The sequence below is a fragment of the Rhea americana genome, unplaced genomic scaffold (assembly GCF_003343005.1).
Source record: "Rhea americana isolate MKP2758 unplaced genomic scaffold, rheAme1 scaffold_162, whole genome shotgun sequence".
Taxonomy (NCBI): Eukaryota; Metazoa; Chordata; class Aves; order Rheiformes; family Rheidae; genus Rhea; species Rhea americana.
The window spans coordinates 1,760,439-1,780,222 of record NW_028185728.1 but is presented as its reverse complement, the minus strand read 5'-3'; the positions used below and the strand labels follow the sequence as shown (position 1 = coordinate 1,780,222).

The window sequence follows — 19,784 nt, the reverse complement described above, 5'->3', positions numbered from 1 at the left end:
TGCCATTCTGGCCATCTTCCAGGTCAGGCATGTGCTACCAACCACCCCAGTATCCCCGCAGAGCTGATGGTCTACACCGTTCCTTAACTTACCCCATATTTAACTCTGCCTCCCTAATCCCATGACCCCAGAGAGGAATGACAGTCTGAGATACAGGAATTCACCACATTTTTTTGTACAATTCTAATTGGGCCGCAAGCACAGGAAGATTATTTAGCACTAGAACATATGACTTTTTTTCCAGCACACATAGGTTCCAAAAATACATCACTAGTAATCTGAACTACTTGGGGCAGGGGAATAGAAGGGGAAGTCACAACTCTGAAGCCCAAAGCATTCAACAGCAGGTCAGAAGGAAAGTTAAGAGAAGCATCAGCTCCCCAACGAGCAAATCCTGCAGCTGTATCGAACACCCTGTGCAACACTCACAATGTCTCAGCCATTTGCTCTGACAGCAGCGTGGCACGCAGAAGTCGGAGACGTGCAGCACTGCACCCCTCCGAGCCCCATGACACTGGCTTATCCCTGCATGGCTGCTTTGAACAGGGAACGGCAAYACTGACAACCCATTTGCTTTCTGGCCACAGCTCAACAGATGTTTCCAAGTCAAATATATTAACAGTTATAAAAAGGAGGTTCTTTCTTTCCCTAGCAGCATTATATTCAGATTTGAACAGTGCCAGTTCTTACAAGGCAGTAACACACAGCTGACAAAGTAGGCTCCATCAGTGCTAAATATAATTCACAAAAAACTCCAGATCCTGCCACCAAAGGAGCTGTACTCTTTTCAGAATTAAACATGTTGGAAACACTGGTTAATGTTCCCTCAAACAGAGTTACATCTAGGGAAAAGYAGCTAAAACTTACTGTTCCTTGCAAATCTCTCTCCTATGTAATGAGGCAGCAAACTAAGTACAGCTTTGCAATATTAACAGTGATTAAAAAAAAGAGAGAGAGAAAGAAAAAAAAAGAAAGAAAAAGCTGAAACAGCAAGAGCATTCTTCTCAGCCTGCGAGAAAAGTAATGCCTCTTGATGCCTTCAGTTGAGGTTGCATTGCATTCCAGCCCCATCCCTTGCATTTCTCCCATCAAATATTCTGGGCAGCACTTGCTCATTTACAGACTGTCTGCTACAGTGCTCAAAAAGCACAGATAAGCTGGGAGAGAGATCACAAAAGAACAGGACTAAGGGAGATGGTGAGATTTTAAGGTGRCAAACAGTTAGCCACAGCAGCTATGTTGAGGCAAGAACTAAATGGCCTTATGAACAACCACCACTACTGCCAGGGTACTTTACTTTAGTGCAAATAGTTTTAACATCCAAAACCAGCCAAACTCAACTGAAAAGGATTACAGAGGGCACAGCACCTATCCCACCACCCAGCAAACACAAGCTCTGCACCAAAGTTCTTAGAAACTCCAAACCAGCCCAAAGTGCACTAATGAACAGAGAAACTAGGACCTCTCACAGTCTTCAAAACTGAAGTGTGGAGGTTACTTATTAGTGCTGCAAAAGTGTTTTTTGYATTGACAAAGACTGCGTGATTCATGTTCCTCCAGCTCTAAGGAGATAGATATTTGAACAGGAAGGAATCTGCACCACCGAGCTGTCCTTACAGGTCAGGGAAGCCACCGGGGGGAAATGCATTTCCAGACCGTTGCAGCAGGGCTTCCAAACAGCTCAGGTTTTCAGAGCACTTCTGATCCATGCTCAAATAAAGCAGCTTCCTTTAAGGAAGCAGCCAGTCCCCAGATGATCTCAAAATGTCTCTCAACAATACTTAAAACATGTCTTTTTTTTTTGTTTTTTCTTCTCCAGTCTATCTCTTCACATCTAAATATACCCTGTATGTTCTACTTTAAAGAGCCGCTATTGAAAAAAAAGTTGAAAAAAARATTTGTTTTCTTTAAAAATCTCATGATTAAGATTTCATTGTATTCCTCAAGGGAAAAGAGGAAAGGAAGGAGGATGGCAGGGAGGCAAAAGGAACCATAGTTTTTACTAAAGGACTTCAGAAAAGCCAGCAATGCCAAATGTTTGCAGTGGTGGGGAGAATGCAGTGATTTGCTCTGGAGAAACATTTGCATTTGCTTAATATTCTAATCCTCTTCAGCAGCTGTCAGAAGCTGAGCTGGCAAGCAGAGATTCAATATTATTTAGATATTACACTTCTTCAGCATCACTGCTGGTAATATTTCATTCCTGAAAGCAATAAGGGACCAGCAAAGCAACCTAGATGCCTGGATCTGTTAGTTCAATTTGTCAAGAACATTTTAATAAATATCTCACTGACCTATGTAAATGAGCAAACTAGTAATCCATGATGGACATAAGGTGCTCTGAGACCTTACTGAGGTCTTCACTGCACAGAGTTTGTTCCCAAACCTCGCAATATTTTTAATGCTGAAGATAAACAATGAAGAAAAAAAAAGTTATTTATAACAACCATAATGAGCTTGGTCCCCATAACCTTTTATCAGGCCTAAGAACTCCTGCTGAACTGGAATTTATCAAGATAAGCTACAGATGCTTCACCAAATCAAATACAGTACAAACAGACGAGGTAAACGAGGCACGAACAACTGGAGGTTGGATGCGCGTTTGCTCTTCCTCAGCAGGAAATTAAGGCTTACTGCTGGGAGAGAGTACCGAGGAGCCCATCAAGCATTAAAATAGATTTACTCCATTTGTGGACAGGACCACGCTATGAGATCACACATGGAGACCAAACTCGACAGCCAGGCCAGTCTCAAGTTCCTGAAAACGTTCTCTTTAATACCTTTGCTTGATGCAATCAACTAACGTCAACTTGACGAGGAGCAAAGAACAGGATCAGCATTGTCCTGTGGTCGGTACTCGGGTTTGTGGATGAGGCAGGCAAKGAGCATCCTGAAAGCAGGTGAACATACTCAGGCTGCCAAGGAAACTTCAGTTACAGAAATGGTTCAGGATCATCAGTGGGGATGGAACAGGGACAAGTTATCTGGTGTCACAACATTATTTCATCCATCAGGATGGGACGTATCCTTCATTTTATCTCTGACTCAAAGGATCACATTCAACCTCCAATTTTTGCCACATTGGCTACAGGCATTATGATTCAGAGCCTATGGCTACTCATATATGAAACAAATTTACATACTCCCTATGTTTATGACCAGGAGCACCAAGCTCAAGTTTCCACCCATATCCTCAAAAACACTAATAAGCAAATGATCTACTAAAAATATATATTTTTAAAGCACCTAAACATTCCACATATGGCATATTGAACTGAGATTTAACAGGATGATACAAGAAGTTCTCAGTTTCAAGTACCTGTAAAACTAAACCTGTTCCTCCGTGCCCATCGCTTACAGAGCAAGCCAAATCTAGCATCCTTCGTGCTCTTTTCCTTCGGAGCCTGGGTACTTAAACTGAAGCCACGATGAGAGCACTTTTTCTTATCTTATGAATGGCAGAGCGATACCTCCCATTTTAAGATTTCACACGCAATTTACRTGAGGTCTCCCAGGCCATCATTTGGCATCATCTTCAGCACCAGGCTACTCATGCCCACAATCAGGAAAAGTCTGCGGACCAYAAGTCATGTCACCACCGCAGTAGGAAGTCAGAGAAAGATTTCATTCAGGTTTTTAACACTGTTTCAGCAGCTGAAAGAACACAACTGAGCACAAACACAAAACTGCAACTGACCTTAAAATGTTACAATATGGCGCACACATTTCARAAAATCAATCGGCACAGCTTAAAGCCAGTAGGGTACAGGACACAAGCAAAGCTTCAGAACACAGGCATTAACTCAGAAATGATTAGGAGATGACACAGTCATTTTAACCCCAGAGGACTCACAAATTTCTCWCAATTCAGGCATTCCCTCTTCAGAYGCACATCTCTGAAAAGATCACATTGCCCTAACACAGACAGGGAGAACCAGAAAAGTTCAGGGTTTCCAGGGCTCTGGCTCCTGACTCTGGGCAGTCTGAACTCCCCAGAGAGCCGGTGTGGATTTGCTACCACCCCCTAGATGTTTATTCTGAGCCTTCATTTCCCCTRCTGTGAAGCAAAGGTCAGCTCATCAGCTCACAGCAAGCGCCTCAAGCCTGGCTGAAGGGAAACATTAGAGCCAAGCAGAGTGCATGCTCCAACTTTGTTACTAAGAGAGCTTCATTTATGGCATATATGAGAATTACGAATACGTAAATATGTMTGTTCATGCAAAGTACTACGCCATGTCTCTGCTTCCACACCGGAATCAGCGAGAATACTGCAGAGATGGATGGACCCCAGTGACTGATATGCAGTAGGGTCCTCTGGTTGCAGACTTGCTCTCTTGAACACAGGTTAGCTTCTCCTCTTGTGGGGTGCTGGTGGGGAGTGTGAATTTACTCACAGGAGGAAAGCTCATGCAATAGCTTGGGAAGTGTGGTATCATTCTGGAATGAGGACAGCCCAGGAGACTGTCAGTAGGAACAGCTGCAATCTGTTGGCAGAGGAAGGAAGGTGAAGAACAAAAGCTAGAGACAGAGCATGAACTCTCTATTTGGCTGTTCATGAGACAGGAACTGTAGGAGACAAGATGAAGTTTCTGGAGAATAAAGCATTGCTCACACCCAAGCCACATCAAATTCTGCCTTTAGACTGGTACAAAGGTAAACTGGTACTGTGACATCCCGAATGCCAACAAATCTGTTCCAGCTTATCTGTAAACTGATGCTGGTTCTTGCTATCACTTTGCTTCAGTCAGCCCCTCACCAAACCCTGGCAGTCCTAGAGTATGGTAACTGCACCAGAACGTGGCATGCCTGCAGCTTCCAGACACCGGGCTTTGTTACACATCCTAAGGAGCAAGGAACCACAAAGATCCAAGAGGAAAGGGAGACAAGGCTGCCCCATTCAGTAGGGAGGGCCAGTGAAAGGCTACCAAAACGTGTCTTTAAACAATGTACCAGAGAGCTGCAGCAAGCAAGACTGGATAATCCTGCTGTTTCAAACATTAGTAAAACTTTTGTCTAACACTTCCTTTAATGTACCCTAGCTTTCAGATCTTTCTGCAAAACAGTGCAGGGAGAGCTAAGGAGAACTCAAGTAGGTACCCATTCTCAGGGACACGTTAACATATCTCCCCACTACGGAACTACCCTGTACCAGCTATTTCTCATCTGCATCAAACTGGAAGTCACGAGTAATTAAAATGTTTTCAGAGCTTGGTAAAAATCAAGTGTCTTCAATAAAATCTTCTTTGCTACACATTCTGATTCCCCTGGCTATTGAAACTGCAAATCTGTTCAGAGATGAACAATGAAGTGTCATTAAAAATACATTTGCAGCTGTGCATTTTTCTCTTCAGGCATGTGATTGTGAATTATACCTCAGCACGTGCTTGTAGAAAAGAGGTGGGCTGTCAGGGGGATGAGAAGGAGGAGAGAAAGGGAAGGAATTCCTTTTGAACAAAGGAGCTCCAAGAAACTGATACAACTTTGCTGGAAGCTATTACCAGCCTACTCAGCATTTTTGATTGTATACTGACATACCAGAAGCCCAACAAGGGGCATTTTTTCCAGCTAAAATATGAACCATCAGCAAATCTGACCACCATCAGAGAGAAATATAACATCCTAGTGGAAGCAAGGAAGAGCAAAGAAAAATAATTTTATGGTTGTCCTAGATCAAGAGCTTCTTTTGAGAGCTCACCATGGTGGCTGCTTTACACATCTGCCCAGCATCCAACATACTGCTTGTCAGGACTTAAGCAAAGCAAGATTCCTGCGCAGTTAGTTGCTTTACTGTTACAGTGGGCTCATTTACACTGCAATTACGAGTACACACGATAACAAGGCACCTTTCCCTGCCTCCCTAGAAGTCCTGTGCAGAACGATTTGGCTTTACCAATATTCACTAGATAGAGCTATGGTGACCCACTCTGCAGGAAAGTGTGTGCTAACTCCAAGTTTGCTGCACTCCAAGCACTGCACATTTCTTTCACAGCTTGAAACCTCAGCAGTGGCTAGTAGCAATGCTGTGAGAAGCCAAGAAAGAAGTAAATAGTACAAGAACACAGGAGATGGCACATGTTCAGGACCCTGGCAAGGTCAAGGTCAACTACTCACAATCCAGCTGTGGTCCAGAGCTCATACTTGAGCACTTGGGTGCAGCAGGTTTCTTGAATCAGAGATCCTCATGAACACTAACAAGAGTATAAAGGCAGAAGCACTGCAAACCAGGCTACTCTGTCCTACAGGAGAGCAATGTAGCAAAGCAAACCTAAGCATCCAAACACAGACACAGCAGATGCACTTCAAAACTCAAGGCCACCAGCATTTATGCAGGGCACCAAGAAAAATATGCACATGGYTCTATCTCTGCTATGGAGAGCAAGGGACAGGCACAACCCACAGGTGCAGTGGGAACATAAACACAGCTATTCAGTACTGCCAAATTGCATGTACATTTAGGTATGACCCTGGAACAAGGAAACAATTGTATGAACAGCATAAACTTATCATGGAGGTTTTTTAAGCACAAACAGCAAGATTTGCCATTTACACAACAGAGAAACATTAGCAGGCTGACCAAAGGCTGAATGAGAAAATCCACCCCTAAGAAGTCCCTTCTTCCTGGAAAAAGCCCTACCCACTTATTTGAACTAAGCATGTCCCAGGCTTCTTGTCCTCAAGAACATCCCCAAKGGGCAAGGAGAGAAGAATCACCACAGTTTTGTCTCAGTGCGCAGCTTTACACATCAGCTGCTGAACATCAAATGTTAGGAGGAACAAATCCTCAKATCTTCTTTAGTATCTGCTTGGTAACTCAGAGCTAGGACATACTAGGACTGAGCGTGAGTAGGTGAAGCTCATCCAAGTACTTGAGGATCCTCAAAGTCTATTCATGAAGCAAGGGCAATTCTTGAATCAAGGACAAAGGCTACACTAACGGCCTTTGACAATCAAAATAAAGCAGAATTCTGGCAAAAATAAGATAAAGATCCTGCCAGCCAGAATGTGAGATCTAAGCACTTTACATTCTGGCACTCTCAGGTACAGCATAGGAAAGAGGTAGAAGTGCAAATAAAAGGAAGTTCAGCCACTAGCAACATAAAATATATATGATCCAGTTCTTGCAGTTCTCAGCTTTCCTTCCAAATCCTTATTTTAAGGCAGTGGGTGCAACTTGATAGGCAAAGGAGCATATTATCTTTCTACCAGTTAGAAAGCATGCAGATGTATTTTCACAAAAGGAGACATTTTGGAATGGTATTTTTSACACTGAAAACTATCTGTCTGAGAGGAAGAGACCGCAGAGGAAGGCTGTGGGACAGCCCCAAGGAACTCAGAGCCGACCCCGCAAACTGTAAATCAGCAGGCAGATGGAAGGGCRGAAAGGGCTGTGGGAAGAGGACAGAGAGAAGAACAGGATAGAAGCACTAGAGATTTATGATGACCGATGCTCTAAGAATAGCTTTCTCTTAGAAAGGAAGTTCTTCCTGCTGTAGTGTATCCATTTAGTCTCAATATAGATTTAGACATAGGGGAAGGAGCACACACAGGRCAGGCGACTCCTCGGTCAACCAAGAACAATTGCTCTAAAACTACTAAACCTGCTCAATAAAATAGGCACCAGGAGAATGGTCAGTCTCTCAAGCAGTTGCCAGGAGTAGGTCAGTAGAGCTGTTCCAACCTTCACGCAGAGCCAGCACAGATTAGATGACCTAGTAAGGTCTTTTTCAATCATATTTTCATAATTTCTCTGCACCCCAAGAGGTCATGTAGATGAAAATACCAACTTAACTAATGCCAGATGGGAGGCAAGTTAACCCATAAGAATCTTTGCTTATTATATAATTACCCTCATTTCTTGTAGAAACATGGAAATGCTTACAGTCACTGGCTCGATATTTTGTGCATAAACAGTAAACACTTCTAGGCTGTTTATATTTTAAAGAAATTAAGCACACATGGTTTTGACCACGTGGTACATTTAAGAAAAAAACAAGTCTAATTTTGAAGCTATGACAGGAGGTTATAGACACCAAACTCTCACAGGAGCTCAAAACTATTCTTATYAAATATTTTGGTCAACACATGCTTATAGATTTACTAGGTAGAAACTTGAAATTATTTGCATTTGGTGTTAAATACACGAAGTCCTTCATTTTCTGCAGGATTCAAGGCCACGTAATTTATCTTCAAGTAGCCCCAACACATCAGTAAAGCAAACGTAGCATTAAAATGTCCAGCGTATGTTGATACCGAAACAGTTCACCAAGGCAAAAGGAAGCTTCAGCATTGCACGCACCAAACCATTTGCCAGAACCTACACAAGGAAACATCATTTGCACAGGTAAGAGGACCAGCGAGAAACAGTTTGTCACAGATGCAGCTCTGCAAGTCATGCTCATATTATATAGTCACAAGCAATTAAAGATCCAGTGCACGGATGCAGAGTTCTGAATGGAGTCAGTTGTATTTATACCTGTTCCAATAAAAACCAGGAGCACACGTCTGCATTTGCATAAGAATCGGTGTGAAAGATTCAATTACATCCCAAACAACCTCCAGTAGCTTTGGTTACACTGATGATTATTCAAGTAAGAAAGTACCTGGCTGACAACCTCCTCGTGAAGAGACTCAGTGACACACCCTAGCTCCCAAAACCTTTTCCCCACTGGAGACCTCCTACCCTTGGAGCTACGAGGAAGAGGCAGAGCCCAAAGAAAGGAGAGACCACCTCAACTCCAACCATCTCCTTCTCTTGGCTCACTTGACAGCTTTGAAACATCAGCCTTGAGCTGGAGAACAAACACAAGGCTTTGGACCGCCCAGGGTTCAGCACACAGCTAAAAAACACAGGCTCTAACAAGGGGCTGGACTTCCCCTCCTACATCTTGTGGATTTGCACAGTCATTAAAAGTCATTTTCCTGATCTGAAGAGAAGCTCTAACAGAAGTGTAGCGCACACACACTGGGAGCATGCAAATCCACTTTAATTCCTTCCACTTGATGCCTTTCCCACAGCAGCAATAGATTAAATAAGTTCCCTAGCTCCCCACTGCTCTGTCCTCATCCTCACACTCTGCTAGCACAACCATTTGGACAGTCATGCAGAAAAATACAATAAAGAAYTGATCTAGGTGACACAAAATCTCCTCATGCCTCTCCTGTCCCTCTCCCAAGAAAATCCTTTTCTGATGCATTTCACTATGTGAACTCTCAAATGTTTGCATTGGTGCAAGGCAGAAGGTGCTGACAAGGAGTAACCTAAGCAGGTGGCTCACAAACAGCCACCAGACACATCAGCCTCAGAGGAATTAGTAAAAGCTAGCTATAATCTTACCAGGAGCATGTCAGAACAGTCTGCACAGCTCCTTGCGCATTTCAAAGAGCTCTTCAGAGACAGAACTATTATAGCTTTGCTGTAAGAGGCAGAGGAATGGTAAATAGTTAAGATCTTGCACCTGTAACTACACACCGCATAGATGGAACAGAAAAAGGGTAGGGAGTCCCAGTCCCACTGGCTCCCCATAACATGGAAATGGATGCTACAATTGCTCTGCTGAGAACGGTAATGTTCCTGTCCCCATTACAAACCACTGACTTGACTTGGTTGAGGCAGCAGTGAAACCAGGACACATGTGACAATGTGAAATAAAGATTCTGCATGCACATCTGATGAGCTGGAAAGTTTGCAGGATTGTCATGAGATTAGACTCCATGCCACAGATGCCCATTTTGAGAACAGCCCCTCCAGAGGCCGCCAAATCTGGCTCTGGCGCAGCCTCCAGCTGAAGTGTGCTCTCCCTGAAGAAACCCAAGACTTAGTGACCTCAAATGATCCTGCTATATTTGTAAAAAAGCATGTGAGAAGACGTCCTCCAACAGCCCTGCGACTTTGACGGACTCAGGAAAGGCAGCACACACTTGTCGAGCTTCCAGGCAGACCAGGGTTATAACTTAAACCAACAGACAAGTTCCCTAAAATACAGGGGAAAGGAATCAGCCTCTCTAGTGTAAGGAACAGGGCTCTTTCAAAACTAAGGACCTGGACCCACAGTCCCAGAGCCAAATGAATCCAAAGAGAAACCATGTCTCCAGTGGGTCCAGCAGAACCTCACAAGCTGTTCAYGGAGCAACATTTTGAACTGTTACAAAGCTCGCCAGGCTCTCACTTCTTTGGCTTCCCAATGTACTGTAAAAATGCTAGATGGACAACAAACCATCTTTGCTAGCAGAAAAAAAGGCCATRTTTCTCCTGACCACAGAGACTGCCAGGTCAGCTAAGAAATCTTACAGTGCACTGACTGGTTGAGAAAAGTCATGTACTACAGGCAGAGGAAGGCTGGCTGGGAATGGCCTCAAGACACCCCCCTAAGTGTGAAACTGCACGTGCATTTAAACTGACAGGAGACCACACTGCTGCGCGGAAGGGCAGTGCTGACCACCTGGCTGTGCGTTCCTGCCTCTCCTCTAAGCCACCAGCTGGTCTGTTTTGCTGTGTTCTGAAGAAGCAGGTGGGCTGTGCAAGGCACGTGCCTTTCGTGCCACAAGAAGCAGTGTGTCCGTGAAGGTTCCTCTCATAGTACAGCCTGGCAAACAGCTGCAAGAAGGAATTGCAAYGGCATAAAATCCTACAAGAGCTGTTCCAAGAGAACTAATTGCCAAACTACRGTTTCACTGCTTTAATGAGTATATCCAAAAAACCAACACGCTCAGGACCAACGTTCTTCTCCCAGGAGATGTTATCAAAACCCAAGAAATCAAAAACTAAACACTTGCATTAGAATAATGCTAAGTTCAGACTCACACTGTAAAAATTCTCATCCGCAGTCCCTCACCCTCTTCCAGGATACATGTTTCTTCACATGCATCTTAAAGCCAGAAAACAGCCTAAAGCATATCAGTGTATTTGTCTTGTCTCACGAGTCCTCTAAGCCCTGTCTCTTAACTTGCAAAAAACCCTGTGCCGCTTGGTGAACGTGCCACCTAGGGTGACCACGCCACCACAAGTGACCTAACGCACCCAACGGCGCAGACGCCTCCAGCTCCACGGAGCCTACGTGCCCCAGCCTTCGCAGCTGCTCCCTCCAACCRCCGGCGGCCGTGCAGCTCCCGCGGAGGATAAGCTAGCCAGCCACGGGAACGGCGCGTCGCCCAGCTTGCCACAAAAAGGGGCAAGAGGTGAGCACGGACAACCCCCATCGCAGCGCACCGCAGCGGGAGCCAGGGCACGTCAGGGATCGCCCGCACAGGACAGAGCGGTGCGATACCCGTGGACGCTGCATGCTTTAGCCTTGCTGGGCTCTCAGACGCTGGGGTGTATCTGCATTAACCATGTTCCACAGGCAGCGGATTCTCCTCTCAGCAGGAAGTGGATACAGGCTTATATAGATTATCTATAGATAAGATTTCCTAAGAATYTCTTTATGAGGGTTCTTCTCTGGTCTATGTCAAGACCTGGCTTAGTGCCTGCTGGGGAACACATACAAGGCAAGCCTATGCGCAAACTGCAGAGCTTTTTGTCTCTTAACGAGGGCGTGCGCCAGAAACCCATGAAACACAGACCAGAACCCACATTAAGAGCTCAGTGGTTTTCCCGTGTCTCCCTTTGCGGCCCTCCGTGTGTTTTCCCACAGAGGTAAGGATCCCTTCAGAAATCTCCCTCCTGCACAGAAAAATTACCACTAGTGAAAAGCACCAACTCCTCACACTACAGTAGCTTTGCAGGGAGGGAAAAAAAAAGAGCAGGAAAGGATTTTTGAACTGTCAAGCTAAACAGAGCAAAAGCATCTGACAGAAGGAGATGGTGCCTTTCTCCATAAGATATTTAACAGCAGAAGATATTCTTCTGAGCAGTGAAAATATATCACATTGCACACAGATACATACACTTGATTCTCCCACACCATCCTTGCACCCTGATCGCGACTTCCACCTCCTCTCAGCCCAGGCAATACACACTTAAGAAAAATGATCCTGGCTCATCATGTTTATTCCCTTTTTTCTTTTTTAAAGAGAAGGAATTATCTCCTGTAAGACCAAGAATAACCTGCAGGTTCCGCAGGTTTTGGTTAAACACCAACGATCCCACTTCCCCACTCCCTTCCACTTACATCCTACAAGCTCCAGTGAGCACCTGTCTGCCCCCAAAAAAAGAAGGAACAGGAGAGGGGAGTCAGTTTATCTTTAGCTCAAGCTACAGCTTGACAAGGGGTCCCACACATCTTAGAGCAAAGGGGAAAAGGTGATTTCACCACCACCTCCCAGCAGCAACCCAGTGATCTCGTTATCCATTCAATTTTAACAGAGGTTGGATGAGACACGCTGGAAGTGAGGTAGGTTGATGATAAAAAGCTTTCAGTGCCCTGCTGCTGTTCTCTGCCTAAAAAGCAAACACTGTCCTTGGGGCATCTCCCAGCATGCTCAGATGTCTAAGAGACAAATAGTTAACTCCCCAAACCAGAACAGAGATTGTAGATGAGCAACATGGTGCACATAACATCAAAGTTGATATTTCATGCTAATCTTTCTGCCTATAGGACAACAAATGCTATTTTTCTTGACAATTCTTCTGAAGTAAGATCTGAGCAATAATGCAGATTTCAAGCTCTTTTGAAATAGCAGTAAGCCAAACACTCTGCTTTTAGCATAAAAACTTCCAAAAACAGCCACTATGTTGCTCAGGCAGACAGCAACTTCCATGACGCATGCAGCCTTCAGGAGCTGAACTCAAACATCGGTGCACCTTTAGGTGCAATGGCTACTGCACGTCATCCTGAGCTAGCCAAATTTCAAGGTGCCCGTCAACACAATTTCTAGCTTGTAGACACCATCTCTATAWGTGCAAGAGCCTTCGCCAAGCAAGCATCACTGCACACAAGCTGCTCTGATTTTTACTTTTTACCTTAAAATTTATACTATTTTCCCATAGGGGCAGGAGAACCCATACATTTGAATTCTTGATCAAATACAGTTAGTGTTCTGCAAGAAATAGCACCTGAAGCCAGACTGGCCTACAGACTTACAACCACCGGTTGAGAAGAGAGGGAACAAGCAGGCCACATCACAAGTAAGGCATAGCTTGTGACAAGCATGTCAAGACAGGCTGGAGTGGTTCTAGAAGCACCTGGAAACAGGTTCCAGACTTCAGTATGCACCAAGATATCCCGAATATCTATTTTTCCAAATAAGGAGCAGGAGCTCTCCTTTCCCCAGGTTCAGATTCACAYAGCAGATTTGCAGAGCTTCTCCTCTAGTTCCACTCACCCAAGAACAGGGTCTCAATAGTCAGAGGAGAACCACAGGTTTTGAGGAATCACTTCTCCAGGAGTGCTGGCTGTTGCATGCCCATTAGAGAACTCTCTCAGCAATTCATTGTTCTAAACAAATGAGTGATTAGCAAGGATCCACTCTCTCCTCCYGAAGCTGGCTGCATGCCCTGCAAGCTGCCACATCACTGTACAGTACTGTAATCCAATTAAACCTCACCATGAGAAGAGCTTCACGCTATCACATTCAATTAGACACTTAAGCCTCTTATCATCTGTGTGTTAGGATTCGTTTGGGTTGAAACTCCTGTAGCGCCTGTTTGAAAGGCGTCATTCTTCAACTGAGCATGGACACACACAGACGTCTCGTTTGGGGCCACAGGAGGATCATATGGGTTAGGAAATTAGAATCGTTGGCTTACAGGTAGCTAAAAACACAGGAAAAATAAAAACAAGTGACCAGTTCCTSTCTGCTCACAACTACACACTGAGGGCCCTCTGTTCCCACTCTTCCTTCTGCTCCCTCACTTCCCATGGAAGTGGAGCAGGTCTGAAGAACACAAGAAGCCCAGAGGAATTTCTCTYTCTTCAGTAAGGCAATGAAAAGTTGAAGCCTAATGGAGGGCCTGGCAATACAGAGCCATTTGGCAGCTAGCCACCAATTCCATAGGAAATACCCTCCCTAGAAGGTCACCATAACGGTGGCAAAATTTGGCCCAAAAGAATTAGAAAAAGCTGCCAAGATGTGACGCAAATAAAGCCAGTGAGCAGGCCAGCTTCCTGTGCAAGGCCAAAACACGAAGTGCTTTCGGAAAAAGAAAGATTAAGGGTTGCACAGAAACATAATGGTCTCTTGTAAGAGCCGGGTTGTTGCTTTTCTTTTCTGGCAGAAAAGAGGGATGTTTTGTTGCCATTTGATTAATCTATTATGCAAATCATTTCATAAGCTAATTTGATACAGCCACAAGCTTGACACAGAAATCATCTGCACACTCAAAGCTGATGAAAGGTGGAGTATCAACAGCTCCATTTGACAGAGCTTTTATTTCCTGGACAGCAGCAGGGTCACCTCCTCCCACGCAGGGCTGCAGGAACATGAGCCAGACCTGCCAGGGAACACAAAGACAAGCGCCCCTGCAGCTCTGACACAGTTACCCAGGAAAGAGGGTGCAACATCTTCAGGGCTGAGGCCCGGTATCCACTGCCACAGCCAAGTGCTGAACTGCTCCAGGATGCATGAGCAGATCTATGGCCCAGGAGCAACAGCGTCGTCCCTCAGCCTTTCCATCACAGTGCACCAAGAGCCATCCAGCAAGGATTTAGCTGATGCTTCTGCCAACTCCAACTCCCGGGCCAGGGTCACGTTATGCTTCCACCCCTAGCATAGCACAGCCCTTCCCAGGGCAGCCTTCCCTCAGGAACGGGGTGTCGGGTTCCTCTGTGGGCTCGAGGACCTGCGCAATGCGGCACAGAGCAAGCAAGGGCACAGAGTGACCACACAGTTACCTGTAATAGCAGTCCTGCTGCACCTCTCCCTGATGGAAGAAAATTGACCCCTCCTTTCCTTCCACTCCCAATAACCTTCTGCCAGATGAAAAACACACATAATCCCATCCAGAGATTTTTCACTAGCAGCTTTGAGATTTTAAAACTTTTTCAGAACTACCCTTGACACTCATAAGCTTGCCCATACATCAGCTACGCGCTGATGTGCTGAAGACTCAAAATAGGACTAACCAGAAGTTCAACTCTGGCCCCTGAGCTTCAAGAAACCAGAGTTTTTTCTCCCTGAATTCRAGAGCCCTACTTATCCAGCTAGACTGTACAACACAACAAGCTCAGTAACTGCTCTGGTAGGACATCCACTGAACACTGGGAGCACCAAGGGATCACTTGATCTTGCCCACAGTAACGTTAATTCGGTCTTGTTCTCTTTCATGAAGACTGAATACAGGCAGAGGAGAAACAGGATTAACTACTGCTAAAAAGGGCTGCTTCTGGCCACTGTGCTTTACCCCAGTATTTCATTTCCAATAGTTAGTTTGGGATGCTTTCCTCATGCACCTCCAACATTTAACATATTTTTATTTAGCAATTTTTTTAAAGTCTATCCTATGTGCTTGTTTGTAGTCCAGTCTCCTTCAGTGGCAAAATGTTAGGCATTACACACAAAGTCAAAACAAAGCCTCTAAGTAAGCACTTGTAAGAGGTACACAGTCATCTGAGTAATTAGACATTTCCCTCATTCCAAGTGTACCAAAAAAATACAGCCTGTTCCAGATGAACACGTCAGCAGYTATCCTAACAACCTAACAAACAAGGGTTCCCATTCCTAAATGTCAGTGTACCAATGAATCGGAAGGTTAAGATGCATTTAAACCAACATTTCTTCCTACTTGAATTAATTAGTGATTTTAATTACTCACTTAAGTAGCATCACCTGATCATACTTACTCCTGTTGCAATTTGCACACCTTTCTCTTCTGACATGGCCCATTCTCACCATTGCTTGAGCCAGGCCAGAACGTACACACACTTATCAGCCAAATTAAATTCCGGTCTCCAGCAAAAGCACACATCCTTYGTACCAAGAGGCAAAGCCTCTCCCTTCTGAAAGCATTCGCTGCAACCCCACAAGGAGAACAGCAAGCCCTGCACTCCATGCAAGCCACAACCGTAACAGTGCTCTGCTGGGAAAAGGAGCATACRCCATAAAGGGGTGCAGACATGCAGATTGCTAGAGCCGCTCTGCAACCCAGCAGGTCCCACAAAACTTAAATGCAGATCCAYGAGAGGCAGCAGGTTGATTCAAGAGTTTGGTGCTGTCGAGCAGGAAGTCTCAGTCCTTGCTCTGTCCCTCCTGGCCACACATCTGAGCTGTTAACCCCTCTGCCAGCCACGGCACTCATTAACCTACAGGAAGCAGATAGTGAGACAGATCAACCTAAGAAGATGGGAGCTGGCACAGGGAGAGGAGCACATAGCCTGGGGCACTAGCAAAGTGTTAGGATTAGCTCAGCTGCTGTGAATCCACAGCCTCATCCCACTCAGTTTCCATTGCCCTGGGGATTTCCACACCAGCACTGGTACAAGAGCCCCATGCTGGGAAGCCAATCCCACAGCCTGCAGAGCAGTCGCATCGCTGCAGGAAGAACCCTCCCGTTCAAGTCAAGGGGACACACTTGGATTCTCTTCACRTTTCCTCACCCAACCGGCAAGCTACAGAGGCAAGCTGGCATGTGAAATGCTAAGGCAGTACCCAATAAACAGCCTCCAATTTCCAGCATAGCCTATTTCCAGCTCTGTTAAATGGGCTTCCTCGTTATCTCCCAGGGACCTCAGGTCACATTTGCTCCATGTGCAGCTCTGCCCCCCCATACACCCAACTTCAAGGGTTTCAAGGTTTAAAAATGAACATTTTCAAATATATGACAAGTAAGGCAGAAAGCAACACAAAACCCATTCTGAATCGGAGCACCAAACCTGGCTGTCTCTCATTCCAGGAGACCCCCTTTGAACAAAGCTTTCTCCTTAGACTACTCTTTTGCTATACAGAGCCTCTCCACAGCTCCCACTGCTACCTCTCATGAGGCTCCCTGYAAGACGAGACAGTACTGGGTTCTGCCGTAGCTTCTTAAAGAGAATTTGGTGGCGGGGTGGTGGTGGTGGGGGGGGTAATTCCTATTCTTCAATGTGGAGAAACTCAGGAGAAAGGTTTAGTCCTCTTACATTTGGGCTGTGAAGACATCATTCTTGTTTTTCACAGGTGTGTCTCCTTCCACAATGGAAGGCATTTCAAAGCACAAAACTAAGAAAAAGGGAAGAAAAAGGTAGGCATCTCTCTCTCCTGGTATGCAGCAGTTACACCCAGATAGTAAGAGTCTGAGTCACATTTCTGGGATGACTAAAAGAAAGGACTCACATTTCAGAAACACTTCTGTACACCAGAAGAAGAGCCATGCCCATGACTCTCAGGCATCTGGAAGGACACCGAGCTAGCTGAGGGTTATCACCCAGAAAGGCAACATCGCCTGGCCCAGCACACAGCTGGAGAGAGCATCCTGCCTAGCTGGGGTGTTAGGATCACTAACACTCCTGGAAAACCTACACACAGCAACCGCTTGCCAGTTTGTTTGTTTGTTTGTTTGTTTTTAATGGTTGCCATCACCAGAGAAATAAACACATGTCAAAGACACATTAGATGGTTTCTTCAATGGGCAGAAGAGAATGGGAGACCAGTACCAGCGCTAAACACCACCTAAGCTTGTAGCTCATGCAAAGCACATTGCTGCAGAATAATGTTACAGCTCCTTACTGTTACTCTTCCGCGGGTTACATACAACCTTTTCCACACAAAGCTCTGCAGAAGAACCAAGAGAGCTTTCTAGATTTTACTGAAGACCCCTCAGGCTGAAAGAACTCTCAATAAATCAAACCCCAAGGGAGACCCTGTAGAAAAGCAGTACTTCAGAGAATAGTCCATTTCTCAGCCATCATTTGGAAAGCACATACCACATCTGCATGAGGACCCACACACTTCAGGGCTTCCTACCAGCCACATAGTACAACCCACCTGAAGTCCTTTGCCCTTAATTCTCTTTCCTRGCAAGCTCTATCCACATGAACATCCCAAAACACATCACATTCCCCAAGACATGTATGTGATAAAGAGAAATAACAACAGTAACTTAGACCCAGGACCGTATTGGATCAGTACAGGCACAGTTTGCTTCAGGCACTGCTCCTAATCAGACTCTCCAGCTCACTGTATGAGAAATTGTTTAGAAATGGAGTAAGATTTATCGTATCAAAAAAAGGAAGGAAGCAACACTCCCTCCGCAAACACACGTCCCTCTTCCGCATATCCTCTGACTTTCTACCAAGTTCAAACTTCTTCTCAACTACAGAGACCTGCTCTGTCAACAGAGACTCAAGAGAGGAACTTGTAACTGGTGGAAATCTCAGAAAATACCAAGGCAGTTCCCCACTACCTGACCRCACAACAAAAGCCCACTCTCCTCTGCATTCTCCTTTCATATCTCATTAGCTGTCTGCCTGAACAACATGCTCATTTTGAATATTGTTTCTCCTGAAGAATAGTTTTCTTCCCAGTCTTTCACACTTTAACATCTTAAACACCCCTGTGTCACTGGAAAAATTATTGCAGTATGAGCTTAAAATAGAGAGGCAGTAGTATATCTTACAAATTTTCGAACTCCTGCCTTCTCCGGCATATTTTTGTGCAAAGCCTACAATAAAAYGCAAAGCATCAATCTGATGTAGCATCACAAGATAGTGTTAAAACAGCAGAATTTAGCATCCAGACTTCGCACGCCCCCCACCACTACAGATTTCACTGTTTGCCCAGCACACGCAGCATAGCATACACATTACCGTACAAYCAGACTAATGTCTCTCCGAAGGCTGCAATCTCATCTGCTTCTGACTTAATTTTAGATTAACAAAGCACTTGGCACAGACAGCTACACTTGCAGACCTGCCACACACTGCACCCCTTACGCAGGGCTCTGGTGCRCAGGGAAGGTGTCTGCACAGCCCACGTGGAGCAGCCCGCATCCAGCCGGGCTGAGGAAAGGCCTGGTCACTCTGTCACTAGTGGCGGACATGACAGCTCTAGGTGTGCTTGCCCTCCTGGGCTCCAGGAGGGAAGGTCATCCAGGAGCAGCAAGCAAACGTGACAGCAATAAGGGGAATGAGACTAGAGGGTTCCCCCCACCACCACCACTCCTGAACTCTCCTAAGAGCTATGTTCCCAGCGGGGCCTAATTGCCCCCCTTCTCCCACCACTGCCGCAGGCTGCAGGGTTGCAGCCCAACCATTTCCACCAGCCCCTATGTCACCGCTTGCCTCAGTGACTCCAAGCTTTCCCCCCTGAACTCCAGCTCTACCCCACCTGCACAGRTATCTGCATTACCTTTGCATTACCCAGATTCTTCCAGGTCCCTGACCAGCTGCCAGTAGCCTGCCGCCTGTCCGACCCAAAGACACTTCAGCAACCAGGATGCCGCCTCCATGCCCCACCACACACCAAGACRGGGCTAGTGTCCTTGTGCCGCACAGTTCCAGTAACACACGGATTCACAAACAAGCAAGCTGTGTTGCGAGCTAGTTTTCATATCTGCGAGTATCAGCATAAATGATAATGCAGAACTGAAAGTCCTTGACAGCTACGGACGTTTGTTTTTTCTTTTAGTAACACCGCTGCGGGGCTGGACGCGATGGGAAGTCAACCATGTTCCTGCAGCCGGGATGCGACGGAGAGAACAGTTTTCAAGGCACGTTACGGGAGCGCCGACGCTGCGCGCCGCGCACGGCCAGCACCGCGGGGCGGCGGCGCTTCCCCCGGGCGGCCGCAAACCCCTCACGCGACCCAAGAGCTGCGGGGGGGAGCAAAAGCGCCCGGGCGCTCCCACCGCCCGCGGCCGTCAGGGCACCCCCGGGGCGCGGCGCTGGCGCCCGGCCGGGACCGCTCACCGCGGGGCGGCTGCACGAGACACGAGC

At 45.9% G+C, this 19,784-nt stretch overlaps 2 protein-coding genes across 6 annotated transcripts in view; one reads left to right on the top strand and one right to left on the bottom strand.

Moving 5' to 3' along the window:
- Nucleotides 1-19,220, bottom strand: part of PACS2 (phosphofurin acidic cluster sorting protein 2) — an 83,808-nt gene extending 64,588 nt beyond the window's left edge. For 4 of the 5 annotated variants that reach the window (XM_085300281.1, XM_085300285.1, XM_085300282.1 and 1 more), the window contains exon 1: nucleotides 19,198-19,220. In XM_085300281.1, the coding sequence (XP_085156407.1) occupies nucleotides 19,198-19,205 (8 nt within the window). In that variant the 5' untranslated portion in view covers nucleotides 19,206-19,220. The remainder of the gene's footprint in view (nucleotides 1-19,197) is intronic. The other variant, XM_085300284.1, reaches the window with a different exon arrangement.
- A 312-nt stretch (nucleotides 19,221-19,532) lies between these two features.
- Nucleotides 19,533-19,784, top strand: part of SEC22B (SEC22 homolog B, vesicle trafficking protein) — a 9,491-nt gene continuing 9,239 nt past the window's right edge. The window contains exon 1 of the mRNA XM_085300296.1: nucleotides 19,533-19,558. Coding sequence (XP_085156422.1) covers nucleotides 19,533-19,558 — 26 coding nt within the window. The remainder of the gene's footprint in view (nucleotides 19,559-19,784) is intronic.